Source organism: Aotus nancymaae, unplaced genomic scaffold (genome assembly GCF_030222135.1).
Source record: "Aotus nancymaae isolate 86718 unplaced genomic scaffold, 86718_ANA_hifiasm-v0.15.2.pri h1tg000006l, whole genome shotgun sequence".
Taxonomy (NCBI): Eukaryota; Metazoa; Chordata; class Mammalia; order Primates; family Aotidae; genus Aotus; species Aotus nancymaae.
In genome coordinates this window covers 64,915,633-64,930,731 of record NW_026988417.1, presented here as the reverse complement: position 1 = coordinate 64,930,731, position 15,099 = coordinate 64,915,633, and the positions used below count along the sequence as shown (strand labels likewise).

Below are 15,099 nucleotides of genomic sequence, written 5' to 3'. Positions count from 1 at the left end.
GCGAATATATCCTTTGAAATTTGCCATTTTCCTTAAAATAGTGCAACCTCTCAATAAAAATCTTTCAATATGGAAAACTTGGTGAAAATAGAATTATTGGGTTAGGGTATATTTTTTATTGTATTTAGTTCATGAGTTACATAAGGTGAACCCTTAAAAATTCATCACAAAATAATCATTTCTTGCAACAGAAATTTCTCAAAGGAGGAAAGAGAAGATGTGCTTTAAGAAGATGGAACTCCATCTTAAGTTAAACCAATATAATATACCTAATAATAGTAAGTAGATAATTATACAAAGCAAGACAGGAGTAATTAAAACATAAAAAACACAAAGTATACCAAGTTTACAGGCATATCAAGAATTGCCAAATGATAAAATTATGTAAAGGAAATTGTATAGGTAACCAATCATACCCAACAAGCACAAAACTATATAAATAAGATAACCATACATGAAATCAAGTATTGATCCTACAACCAGATGGAATAATTGAGATAAAATCAAAATAGAAGTTCACATATTCAGACCATGTCACCAAATTTGGATAAAATCAAAATACGAGTTCACATAATCAGACCATGTCACCAAATTTTTCAAATTCTGGTGAATTCAGTTCTACTCTTTTTCACTTATGCCTCCCTTTGATGTGATAATACTATTTTAATATTCCCAGAAGAGTAAATGAGAAAATGGTAAATTTAATGTCCAGCCCAGAATTCAGTACAGCAGTGAGACCTCCTAGCAGAATAATGGTCATCGTGTGTGTGTGTGTGTGCGCGCGCGCGCGGGCACACACGTGCATGTAAAACCCAGAACGATATCCTGATTCAGAGCATGGGCACAAAAGTCAGACAGACCTGGTTTCAAATTCTGGCCCTACCAGTTCTGTAACATGGAGAAAATTATTAGCTTATCCTCAGTATTATCATTTAAAAGAGGCTATGATAAAGACTGTATCACATAAAATATCTAATCCAGGGCCTGGTTCTGAATAGATAATAAGTGACAAATGGGGTATTAATGTCCAGGCTAAGCAATTGTGGCAAGTTGAGAAGCCCACAATTGCTTAGCAGAACTCTCTTTGGTCCTCAGTAGTCAGGGTGGAAAATGGCAGTGGTACAGACCAGAAGAATGGCTATAAAGGCCAGACTCAAAGCCCTGGTCTGACTTAAGTTCTACAATATTGCCCTTTCAGCAATAACAACTATATTTAGAAAGATGCTATTCAAATAATATCCTAATTCCCTTAAATCTTGAAAATCTAAGCTGGTAAGGAAGCAGTAGCTGACTTGCAATCTGCTTCCTAGTCATTGAAGAAACTGGAATGAGGTATGATGAGGAGTTTGTAAAAAATGCTGTATTTATCTGCACATGAGAGGATTCGAAATTAAAGAAACTGAAGAAGATCATCTCTTGGAAAATGAAAGTGAATTAATTCTTTGAGGGCAAGTAGTATGTTTTGTTTTCAATGGTTATAAACCATGAAGGTTATGAGATTGGTTTTCATGTCAGAATTGCCTGAATTCACGTTTTGACTCTATTATTTAAGAACTTTGTGACCTGGTAAGTTATTGATAATTTTTCTTATCTGTAAAATAGAGACAATTTTTGTAGGTGTCATTCATTGAGGGACTAAATTTTAAAATCTGTGCTGAGCCCTTAATCAAATGCCAAGCTCAGTAAATGGTAGCTACTCCTATCATCAGCAGCAGCATCACCATCACCGTCTCTATCATTACACTTTATTTCTCTAGCACTGAATAAAGCGGCATATTGTAGAAGCTCAAATATTTCCAAATGCAAATTAAATGGTGTCCTGATTTTAGAACACAAAACAAATCTTAAAGATAAATTTGATTACTCCTAATTAACTTGAATTAAACTATTTCAAGCAAAGGCAACAAAAGTCGCAGTGAACTTCACTTGATTTTTACTTCTTCAGACTTGCTAGAAAAAATGGGAAAAGTAAAGCTCAAGGAAGTGACGTTCATCTTTTTGATGATCTTTAGCGTCCTCTATTTTCCCCACACAGAATACTCACTTACCAGGCAATATTTCTGCTGCAGAAACCCAGAACTAAACTATTTAGCCAGCCAGGGATGCCAGTTATTCTTGCTCAGTACCGAATCAGTGGTTAGATTCAGTGCTTTGAGGCATGTATGACTGTTGCTGGCTAGGGTCAAGGGGTATCCTCACAAATTTAAAACTGTAATTCCTTACATTCTTCTCCATAAAAGATCTCAGCAAAGAGATCAAAATAAAAGCCAAAAACTTCATATTTAAAGTAAGCTTGCATAAACATACAGGGGAAACATTACCTACACTGCTTAATGCATGAAAGAAAATTACTCGGATCACGCAAGACCATTGAACTTGTAAGGGATGTAAGGAGTTGGCATAAATGGTGTTGAGCCATTTCATTTTAAAAAGTAAAAGTAACACATTTCTCTTTTCCCATTTATTTGATCTGCCCTTTCAAAGACAGACTCTTAAGTAAAATGATTCTCTGAAGTTGTCCTCTGGTTCTTTAAAAAAAACACAGAGTCGCAAAGGAGAGGAAAAAAGGTTCCCTACTAAAACATAACCCCTGACACCACTTTCTGTGTGAATTCTAAGGTTAATTGTTAATCTTGACTCTTACTTAGTCATAACTTAGGTTTTGGTTAAACTGTACCCTCAATATCTGCTTCTTCCTGTATTGACTTTTCAGAGATAAGGGATTTGTGATAAACGCACATAACTTACCAAACCTCAATGGTACATGATCTGAAAGTAGCTGACTTTATCAGGAGATGTGATTCCTGAAGTAAGGAATAGCACAACTTAATGAAGTAAGGAATCACAACTGCGAATACTTGACTATTGTACTCTTGTTGTTTTCAAATATAGGTTTTATACAGTATGCTATAAACTATATTGACAAAACAATTTCATTTCCCGCATTTTGGGCAAAACCTTGCTTAACAAAAATGTTCGCTGGACTGCATTTTTCATTTATTCTTACAATGACTCTTTGGGTTAACTCAAAATTGCCAGGTAGAAATAGCCACAATCATGGACACTAGCAGCTGAATGAAGGTGAGCCCAGGTATGGATCAATTAAGGAAGGTCAAAGGAAAAGAAAGCTCATGCTCACTGATCTCTTATGGCTCTCTGCCTTCTTTCCGTGCATTCTAATCTGTTTCTGTAAATACTAAGGTACTTTGCCTATCAGGGGTGAAAAGAATCATTGTAAAAAACAAAAGAACGTTCAGCTTTAACTCCTCTGCAGCCATATTTGGGTGCAGGGTGAGAAAACAGGAAGAGGCGTTGTTGAAAATGTAAGTCTTACATCTCTCCTAAAAATAGTAATTATACAGTATCTGTTCTCTATGTCCCCTTGGAATCATCCATGATTACTCAACTGTCAGATTCTCTAGGAATAAAGCCAATTTGCTATAACATATACACACAAAAGGAACTTTTAAACACATCTGACTTTTTTGAATTAGGATTTTATACTGTATTAATGAAAAGAAATTATATAAACATAACAGAAAAATGGGGGAGGTGATGAGTAAGTTAGAACTAATGAAAAGATTTCTGCCCATTTATCCCTCACTAGTGACTGAGCACAGAGCTCATAAAACTCTGCAGCTGCTAGAAGTGAGCCCACCTTCAAGGAACCCACAGGGAAAATTCATTTCTAGGAGAGCCTCTCACAACATGGGCTCATAATTGTCTGCAGTGAACTCTCTAAAAATGATGCCAATAGATGAGGTTCCATTGCTTAAAAGGTAACGCTGTCATTAGGCTTTCCACCAGCTGCTGTGTTGGTGCCTATAGGATAATGGAGGAACAGAAAGCATTTGGCAGCAGATTCGATGCCTATAGGATAATGGAGGAACAGAAAGCATTTGGCAGCAGATTTGATGCTGCGAAAGTCACCACCCCTTCACACCTATCCCATAACTTGCTTTGCACTGGCAAAGGTGACAATAGGTTTCCCTCTGTCCCTGCAGAACATAAGCTCCAAACTCTTTTAAGGTCCTCTGTACATAATCAGAACCAACTTCTCTGAGGTTATTTTTAATCTTAATGTCTCACTTGTAAGATGAGATATTTCCTCATGAATCCAGTCAGAAATTAATTAAACTAGTTAATTGACATTGTGGAAACCAAGGGAAAAAGATGAATAATTACATATTTTAACTGTTTAACAAGTATTTTCTGCATAATGTATATATCAGTCTAAATACCCTGAAGGCAATCTTAGTCTTATTTATAGGTCAAAGATATAACAGTTCTACTATCCTCAACTTCATCTGATTGGTAAGTGACATAAAATTTGCTAATTTTAGAGAAACAGAGGGTTTTTGCTTTTCACTATCTGTACTTCTATATTGTTTGAATTCTTCAGAAGATTACGTAAGTAATTAAATGAACATTTTAAAAGTCTTTAAAATTAAAATTGTTTAAAAATAAAAATTTTAAGAGCAAATTTGGAAGGATATCATTAACAGTGGTTGTTTATAGTTGTTAAGTCCATGGGTAACTTTCATGCTTTGTACTGTTGTACAAAGCATAAAATACAAATTATCAATAATTTGCAAGCATGTTTATAGGATTGAAAAAAAAGAATAAAATGTTTGCAAAAGAAAATTGGAAGCTTCATGAAGAGGTACACACTAACTTTCTTTAGTTTTTTTCCTACTTCTCAATAGGTTTCACATATAGTTTCCATGTATCTCTCTAGGCAGATATCCATCCCATCAATAAAACCTATATTTTGACTCCTAATTTTCTAAACAACCTACACCATATAATTTTTCTTCCTCAAAAGTTCATTTCTAAAGCTTTCTAATTATAATTCGGTAATTTTACTCTAATTTACCTTTGTGAATTATGGGGCTATCTGAGTGAAGAAAATAGAAACAAACAAATAATTAAGAATAGCAGAAAATTTTCAAAATGGTCATCCTGCATCATGCATGTTATCTAGGAGTCTAATGGGAGAAGAGGAATGAGATTTGGATACAAGCAATGGAAGGTGATAGAAGAAAGAATGTGTAGGAGACAAGGAGAATAGAAATATGTATGTGGAGGAGGGGAGAAAATCAGTCTGATTAAATTGCATGAAACTACTGTTTTCACAGATCAGAAAGTTTGGATATTGATAACTTAATATGGTTCTATCAAATAACTGCAAAACTAAGGATAAGGGAAGGGATGAAAGAGTGAGAAGGAAATCAAGACAAGTTATTTAAGGCCCTCTCTCTACTTGACCCCTGCTTCAGTATGTTATAGAACTGATGAGAATCTTGCAAATATCTCACAAAGAATTCTACTCTTCACATGTCCAATTATATGTCAGTGATCTGAGAAGAAGGAAGAGGTGAATGTTTCACATATTTACCTTCAAGATGGGAGCCATAAAGACTGACAGACCAGTCAGAATAAACACAAGGGTTCCAGTGACTCTTTGTTCCCTGAAACCAAATCAGAAGATTACCAATCTACCTCTTGTCTTCATAAACATGCTCTTGTCTTTTCACCTTCAAAAAAAAAAAAAAACTACACATTGACAAAATCAATGTTTGGGTAAAACAACAAAGGTGTTGATATTATGTAATTAATACCTCAAGGATAGTATATAAACTCAATGTAACTATAAAAAGTCTCTTAAAGTGATTCCAATATGTGATTTGAATTCATATTCTTTCAAAAGAAAGAAGTACTCCTGCTAAATCTTTTGCTCCTTTCAGAATCAAAGGAAAATCACTTGCTCTTGGTCCATCAATTATTGGCCTCTTTGAAGACCTGATTTTTTTAAAGCAATTTATCCTCTTGTGTAATTACCCTTACACCTTCTTTCATAGGAGACAGATATTACATTGTCCCATATTCTAATTAATAAACAACTTAAGGAAATTTCATTAGCACAATAAATCACATCAGTCTAATTTCCAAATCTACAACAATAAAAGTACTTTTCAACAAATATAATTCCCATCCTATGCCCCCTCCCCCACCCCCCAAAAAAGAATCACCCACTGTTTTGGCAAGGAATACAATGGCTCTGTCATGTGAGCTCTCTACCCAAGCACTTATGAGCAGAGTTTGCTGTAAAAAGTACTCAACAGAGTATAAAAACCTTCTACTTCTGCCCTTCACATCTACCCAAATCGAATAGCTGGAGGTTAAAGTTTCTCAGTGTTTATGGGGACAGAAAATGAAGTGGAAGATAAGAATACCTTTCCCTTTACAGAATCTTAAAAGTCATAAGCAGACTCAAGAGTTTTAGGGTGTGATTGTGATAGAGTCAACACTGCAGCACCAAAATCACCTGCATGTTGAACAAAAAAAATGATCTGGTTGTGTTTTTACATTGCAACATTTATCCTTTTGGAAATCAATGAAAATGATATATTATAAGGAGTAAACTGAAAAAGATCACTGAAAACTCTGATGAAAATTTAGTCCTTTCTGGAACAAAAAATATAAGAATAAATTTATCATCACAAGCCCTATCTCCTCTAAATCTGCCCATTTCCTTATGATTGCCACATAGATGTGTGCACAATATGTTTTGAAGAGGCATTTTCCTCTGAGTTAACACACCTCACTCCTAGAAACTTTGGTTGTTCTCCAGGTGCAGAAGTCTCTGTCTCCATCTTCAAACTGTCGATGTGAGCAATGGAGATGACTGTAGCAGCTACATACCACGGGAGAGCCATGAAGGAGCATATCACCATGAGGATGGCCACCCAAAAGAGATCCAAGTGATAACCCGCTCCTTTCTGTAGAAAGATAACAAAACCATGTGGAGAAAAGACTCATATTTGCTATCTAGTCATATTTCCAGAGGGGAATTAAGATTACCAAACAAAACTGACTCACTTTGCTTGGTAAGTTAAACTCCTTGAAGGAGGAGACTTTATCTTCTTCATATTATTCCCCCTAGCAATTAAACATACAGCTGCCTCTTACAGCTGCTTTGGTAGAGACCTTCTCTACTGTAGCACTGAATCATTGTTTAAAGACTTAAGTCAAAGCTACACTTACTATTTGTTTCTTCTTAATCTCTCTACATACAATTTTCTAATCAGAACAATAGAGATATATGACCACTCCATAGAGGAATTAAGATCTTTCAATGATGTAACAGAGGGAAAGCATCTTATAGCAATTTTAAAAGTAGTAGTTGTTAATGTCACAGGTGCTTAATAAACAGTGATAGCGGCAGTAGTGGTACTGGTTGTTGTTGTTATGGTAATCATAATAAGCACCTTGAAAGCAGTCACCCTGCCTTCTCTGCTGGACAGTGCTGAGTAGTATGCTGTTCATCTAGACAGTACTCACTTTACATAAGAATCTGAAAGCAAGGTTGAGAAGGTATGTGGGCCATTTCTCAGCTTTCATAACATACGAAAGTAAATGTTTAACAATCTATTACACATCATCATTAAGGTAATAAACACTCCCTTAATCAGAATAGGCCAATTTCAAATATTGCCCAATGGTCACAATAACATTTGCTGACTGGAAGAGTAGACAATGTAACAAAAGGTCTAGCTCTTTTACTCATTAAATAAATATTGTTAAATGTGTCCGCAATGTTATTCTATGGTTATATTTCTCTGCTCTATTTATGAAGAAATCAAATACTTGATACCCCTATGGAGCCTGAGAAAATAGAGCAGTCCATTTTCACAGCATGGAAGCAGCAGTACCAAGAGCCAGAGTATGACCAATCCAAGGAATAAAGAGGTTGGTTTTAAACAACGAGGATGTGATTTACACTAGGAACCTGGTGACTGTTATCATTCAGCTCTTGTTACAGTTCATCACAACACTGCTCTCCTCTCATTGAAATGCCAAGATTTCACCCCTGGTTCGCACATATGGATCTAATCACGTTCTAAGAACTCATCACAGGCAAGGGGAGCTGGTACAAGAAAGAAAAGCATGTATTCACTTAGTCCAGGCTTGGCTAAGAACAAAGATCAACTTGGGATTATGAATACATATAGGCTAATATATATTCATAAAACCAGTTCTTTTCAGGAAGACATAATAGTTTGAATTGAGAGTGGCGTAAGGCAGAGGAAAAGAGGGCAGAGGTGGGATGAGCTGAAATAAACTTGTTCAATAATGACTAATGGGGTGAATGCCATGATATATCTGAGATTTCATTCTTTCTTTCTTTCAATGAATATTGACTGCCAACTTAGGACCATGCTGGTGACACATCTTTGAATAAAATAGACAAAAAATCCTGCCCTCATGGAGTTTCCATTCTACTGAGGGAGAAAACAATGAATAACATAAATAAATAAAATATACAGCTTCTCACATAGTAATAAGTACTAAGGAGAACTGTCAGTACCTAGGTTTGTATAATGAGTATAATGGGAAACCACTGGAGGGTTTGAAATGGAGGAAAGTCATGGTTTGCTTATGTTCTAAACACTCTGGCTGCTGTGTTAGGAACAGATTGAATAGGGAAAGGATAGTAAGACTACATAACCAATGGAATAAATTGTGATGATTACAACCAGAGTGGTGGCAGTGAAGACGGTAAGAAGTGGTTGGGTTCTGGCTCTACCTTAAGGTGGAGCCTACAGAATTTTCTCCCTCCTGCCTGTTCGTATGTCTATGACCCCACTTTGGGGCATTCATGATCTGGCTTCTGTTCCCATCTGTAGCCTCATCTTTTACCTGGATCCTATGTCCCCACCACTTTCAACCACATGCAATGCCTCATATGTGTTTCTTTCACTAACACCTTTTGTGTCTTTGCCCACATAGCCTCTTCTACTCGGAATACCTCTACTCTTCTTTTGTTCTTTCTCTGGCTCAGTCCTATTTATCCTTAAGACTTAAATTAGCCTTCACCTTTTCTGGTAGGGTTTTCTGCCTCAACCTAGGTGAGATAGGTAAGTCAAGTTAGGTTAGATCTCCTCCTTTATGTTCCCCTGTTTTTCATTTTATGCCTTCCTTTATCACAGCATTCATCACACTAATTCTGAAATTATATATGTATTCATCTGTCTTTGACAGTAGACTATAAGTAACATGAAGACCCAGACGGTATCTTTTTTTCTCTGTATTCTGAATACCTTAGCAGAGTGCATGATGCACAGCCAATTCTCAATTAGTGTTTATTTTTAGAAAAGGACAAATAGCATTCATATACTCCCCTTACTGGTAATTATAAACTCTTATTTAGCCCTGAAGAAAATGTAAAACTTGATTTGTTAATTAGTAGACATGAGAAACATTGTGGAAAGGGGAAAAACAGAGAAAAACAGCTGGAGACATCACAGAATTTTCAAGCCCTTTTTAGACTAAATCACTCAAGTTCATATTAGAAGTACCAGCAGGGTAACTAATGAGCATAACCCCCAAATCTTGTTACCAAAAAACCTGTAGTAACCTAAGGATATGCATACCTGCCAGATGAATGGGTCAAAAGAACAGGTGATGCAAAAAAAAGTCAGCCATGTTACCCTGAGTCATCTCGATGCTTTCTGGATCTATTTCAGCTAAAACAAATTTGAGTTAGATATGCTGAAGATTAGCAAAAAGGGGCCGCATGAAAGAGGATGAAATAAAGATTTTAGATGATAGACTCTAAAGGCAACTATATATAACCATCAAAATAAAAAAGGAGTTCTGGGATAAAATAGTTATAGATACATAAATACTCTGTTCCTCTTGACATTGTTCCTTTCAAAATTCTTCCGTCTCCTCAGCTACACTGGACTTTAAGGGGAAGGGAAAATCACCAATGTGACCTGAAGGCCCTACCTGGTCTGCCCCTACCTCCTCTCCATCCTCAACTCTCCCTCTCTCACTGCAGTCACAAAGGATTGTTTCAATCACTTGTTCTCACCAGGTACCTCCTTTTGTAAGGCCTAGGCACACAGTGATTCCTTTGCATGCCTGAAATAGTCTTCCCATCCAGCCTCATTTAGCTAATTCTTGCTAACAATTTAGGTCCCAATGTAAGTGCCATCACATTGGGGAACTCCCCGCACCTCACGGACTAGGTCATACCCTCTCAATATACCGTCTCCTCCTTCATGACACCAGCCATATTTGCAGTGTCACATTCTGCCTAATTATGTGAATTGTGCCTCTCTCTCTCACAGCTCCATGAGGACAGGAACCATGTATGTTTTTGTTCACCACCAAACTAGCACCTGGCACAGTGCCTGCCACAGAGTGGATACTTTAGATAAATGTTTGATGGATAAATGAATAAATGCTAACTCGTTCATTCAGTAGCACTCTGCTAGACCACAGAAGTAAAACTAAAGATCATACACAGCCCTTGCCCTCCAGTGGTTTACTGTAATGGTAGCTCTGGTCAAGACAACAGGTGTTTGTAAAACCACAGTGCTAGAGGTCTACAGTAAGGGTGAATTCAGGGTGTTAAGAAAGCATCCGGGAGGGGTACCCAACTCAGCACAAAGTCAGGGATGGTTTGCATGGGGTGTGGTATTTAGGTTGAGTTCTAAAATATGAGCCATAACCAGCTTGGAGATAAAAAGTAGGTGAAAAACTATGCAAAGAGAGTTGCCATTCTGAGAAAATGAAATAGATTTGGTGCACAGGAGAAGGGGGAGGTAGAAAATTAGTCTAGTGAAGTTAAGAACTTTTGTATTTTGCTAAAGGCTTTGGAAGTTCTTATTACAGGAGCAATGGGAAGTCACGGGAGGGTTTTAGGCAGGCGAGTGATATGATCAGATTTCTGTTTAGAAGGATGGCTCTGTTGAACTATAAATGATATCTTGGTCAGGATTAGAGGCAGAGGACAGACATGAGAACACTGTCATAATACAGGCTTGAGACGACGCAGTTTAAGCTGAAGGAACAACACTGGGGAGAGTTTAAGGAGACCAAGGCCAAAGAGGAGAAAGTGATAAATTTATTTTGTCAGATTTCAACATGCAAGGTTTACCATGTCTAGTACAGTGTCTGACACACAGTGAACTCTAGAGACACCTTTGTTGAACAGAATGGTAGAAGCTATGCTTCAAATTCATGTTGCCCCAAGCTATTGCCATGAGACCCAAGAACCCAAATGGCTATGTCAGAGAAGTTATTTCTGCAAAACCACCTATATATGTACAAAAACAAGCCACTTCTAAGATGTCCCTTTGAGTTAAAAGTATCTGAATGACTAGATTTGAATGGAATAAAAATAATATTCAAATACTGGTCCTTTTTATATAAAGAATACTGCAAGAAATATGGAAAACAGTATTTTTCAAAAATAACACATGAAACTTTTTATCTGTTCTGTACTCCTCCTCCCCACTGCCATTACCTTTTTCAGATTCTCATCCTTTTACTCCTGGATTATACAGCAGCCTCTTCCCACCCACCTTCCCCTTCTACTCAGCTCCCCCCACCCACCTCCACTCTTGCTCCTCTCCCATCCATCCTCACTGCTGCCAGACGCAGTGTTTAAATGCAATTCTGACCCCATCAAGCCCAAGCTGGATGTCGCTGAGAAGGGGAAGCCACAGGCAGATGAGAAGGCCGAGCAATACAAAGCCATGTTGAGGCTCCTGCATCTAAAACTCTGAGTAGGCCTTCAAGGATTCCAGAAACTCTACCAATCCCTAAATGTGCCTTACACATTCTCTGCTCCTGCACTTTCTAGGCGCCACTCTTTGAAGTGGTACTCTGCTTCTACTCACTGACATTTGTTAAAAGCCATTCTCTACCTTCAATGCTCCATGCAAATTCCCCTTCTTCCTTCACACCATCCGGCAACCAACCTGCAGCCCTCAATGCTGCTCTCACCACAAACGTCCCTGTTTTTCTCTTGTCCCTGACAACCCACTCTCCTCACGAACTAATCTTTTTTAAAAATCAAAATCATTATATGCCATTTCCCAGTTTAAAAATGTCCAGTGATTCCTGTTTCACTTAGAATGAAAAACTAAACACTGTAAAATTATCTTTAAGTTCCTATATCAGAGCCTCCTCCCAGAACTATTTTGCTCCCATCTCCACTCCCAAGGGACATTTGGCAATGCCTGGAGACATTTTTGGTTGTCACAGCTGGAGGGTGGAAATGCATCTACTGGTGAGAGACTAGAGACGCTGATAAACAGCCGACAACGCACAGGACAGCTACCACCAACAAAAAAACGTCCAACTATCAATGCTGAAGTTCAGAAACTTTGTTCCGTGTGACCTGGCCCCAGTACCTTTGACCTCATCTCAGCAAACTAATTCCCCATGTTTCAGTCACACTGGCTTACTATATGTTTCTTCTTAATACACCAAGCTCCTTCCCACCCCTGGGGCTTTTGCACTTACTCATGTCTTTGCATGGAAAATGATTCTTTAATAAGTATTTATTGAACACCTACCGTGTGCTAGGCTCTGTGTTAGACAAAACAATAAATAAGACAGAATACTTGCCCTCTAAGAGTTACAGATTATTAATTGAGGGCAGATATGAAAACAAGTAATTTAATGTATATACAAGGTACAAGGCACAAAGAAAGGCATAGTCAGTTCTAACCTTGGTGTTGTAATAGACAGGTAGTGAATAGGGAAAATCCATTAAACTCCTTCAGGGTACAGACTGCAATGTAGAACAATTTTTATCTTCAACATCTGACACAAGTGTTCCATACATAGCAACCACTCAATAAATGTTCAAAAGGTTAAATATGCCCTTTAAAGTTTAAAAGACTTCTTGTTTCCATGAATACAAACCAAACGGTTGTTCTATTTTCTAAAACTGAGATTATTTTAAGTACAAGGAGAGAAAGTGAAACTTTATTTCCTTTTGAAGTGATATACGCTTTACTAATACAGAATAGAAGTCATTTAGGAATAAATCCACAGAAATCAAAATCCATGAAAGAAGAAGACTAGCCTAGCAGCCTAAAGTTGACAAGTGGTACACAGATGATAACAAAGGAGAGGTGAGGAACAGTGTGCACTCAGACATGCAGGGACACAGAACAAACATTCATGCAAGAGGCCCACAAAGATGCACACAATATGCTCATTTATGGGGACACTAAGAGCCATGACACGGTAACTCCCACCAAGGGGCTCAGAATTGAAGAAGGGGACACAGACTTGTACACAAATTATAATGTACTCTGAATAGAGATTCAAAGAGGTTTGGAAACAATAATAAAAAATACAGATAATGAAGTTTTCAACTACGTCTAGAGTTAACTCACGAAAACTCCCTGCAATGATGACATCTAAACAGGGCTTTGAACAATATAAGCACACTTTCAGAAGTGGAGAGTTTACATGTTTTTCAGTTATCACACATCTCACACAGTGTAACAACTGAGAGCCATGTGGGCCAAAGAGAATAAAAAATTCTCCAGCATGTATTTATTGAGTCTACCATATGGAACTGGTGGGCCACATGAGAGCTGAAAAGAGTAATAAAACATGGTCCTTACCTTGAAAACATTTTGGCCCAGAAAAGAGATAAGGTAATTAAACAAAATAGATAATGTGAAAGACATATGTGACCTGTGCCACAGAGAATACAAATATACCAAGAGCAAAAACAAGAGAAACATAAATTACATTAAAGGTGAAAGCTACACTGAGAAGTTTTTGTATTTAAATTATCTTAAAGGATGGAGAAGATTTTGAAAAATAGCAATCATTAGGAAGTAGGGAGAAGAGCTTTCTGGCTGGAATACCTAACAGAAGAAACTGTCAGTCTGAAGGAAAAATCAACTATTCATTTGACTAGAGCACTGGGTAGCATTTGAAGAAAGCCACTTTAAATTTAGGTTGTGGTCCTCTGGCAAAGAGTCTTAAAGCCCAGGCTAGGGCAAATGGAAGTTCTCTGAGACGTAAAGATTTAAAAGGGCCAAAGTGTGAAAGTTTAAAAACACAGGACTGACATACAAGAATAGTACTTTTTAATAAATGAATGCTTTTGGAATGAAGCAAGGAAGACTGGTTACTAACTCATGGCTAACCCTTTAGAAGAGTCTAGGCATGAAATAAAAGGACTGAGTCTAGGGTTATGAGAGTAGAAAGAAAAAATGAAAATAGGGCAAAAACAGGAGTTTGGGAGTTATCAAAAAAGAACAACCTCAAATTAAGGGTTTTACCATAAAAGATATCAGAGCAAATTGGTTGCCACAACCACCTCATATCTATTTCTAGATACCTATCCTAAATTATTTCTCCCTCCCACACCCAATCTATAACACTCTTGAAATCACTTTTTATTGTGAGAAGTATCCCTGGCTTTGCAGCCTGAAGCTCAGACTCTTCCTGCTTCTGCCAATGACTCAGGGAATAACCTTAAGAGAATCATGACCTTGCTGACTCTGGTTTGCTTTTGAGAACTCTGCAGGGATAATGCAAGGCATAACCAACCAAAATAATGGCCAAAGAAAGCCAAGTGCCTTGGTGTTCCTACATCAATACTGAGCTGTTCAGCAGAGTGGAAAGGTGGATCCCATCCCAAGCAGAAAAGAGAGCCAGAGCCACTTGACCGGAAGCCAAAGCAAATGCCACCCAAAAACATGCTGTTTTTAATGTCACAATGCTTCCATCTCTCTCACTGTTTCAGGTTTCTCTTTTGAATCAATTTCATAACAGTTAAGGCCCTTTACAATTTTAGACAGAATCTCCAATGTTCATATTCCACAGCTCTCCTTTCCTAACAAAATATGAACAAAACAATTTTCAAAGTGAAAAGCCTTTGATTCATGATGAAATCTCCACTGGTATCATCAAATTTGTGACAAAAGACTGACACCCATTCGATAACCCTCATTATTCAAAAGAATGACTTCAAGTGGCAATTCTGAAGGTGATGAAAATTTATTTTTTATATATTCAACTCTTATTTTAAGAGGCAAACCCTAATAAACCTTGATTTTCTAATGTTTTTCACTGAGAATAAGGGGGAAAAAGGTCTATGTTTTATCATTCCTAAACTTGTGAAATTCTAAACTCTGAGTTTTATCAATAAGAAAACATAGCAAAAATTAGTAGGCATTTATTCACCTCCAAAGATATGTAATAAATCTGGCCAACTGTAGATCATAATTCATAATTTGTTTACAAATATTTTTCAGAATAAAAATA

General features: G+C 37.2%; 1 protein-coding gene across 8 annotated transcripts in view; it reads right to left on the bottom strand.

The window, feature by feature from the left end:
* SLC4A4 (solute carrier family 4 member 4) overlaps window positions 1-15,099 on the bottom strand; it is a 495,962-nt gene that overhangs the window by 23,021 nt on the left and 457,842 nt on the right. For all 8 annotated transcript variants that reach the window (XM_012464424.2, XM_064367811.1, XM_012464425.2 and 5 more), the window contains 2 exons: window positions 6,604-6,782; window positions 5,399-5,471 (listed from right to left, as the gene is read on the bottom strand). In XM_012464424.2, the coding sequence (XP_012319847.1) occupies window positions 5,399-5,471; window positions 6,604-6,782 (252 nt within the window). The remainder of the gene's footprint in view (window positions 1-5,398; window positions 5,472-6,603; window positions 6,783-15,099) is intronic.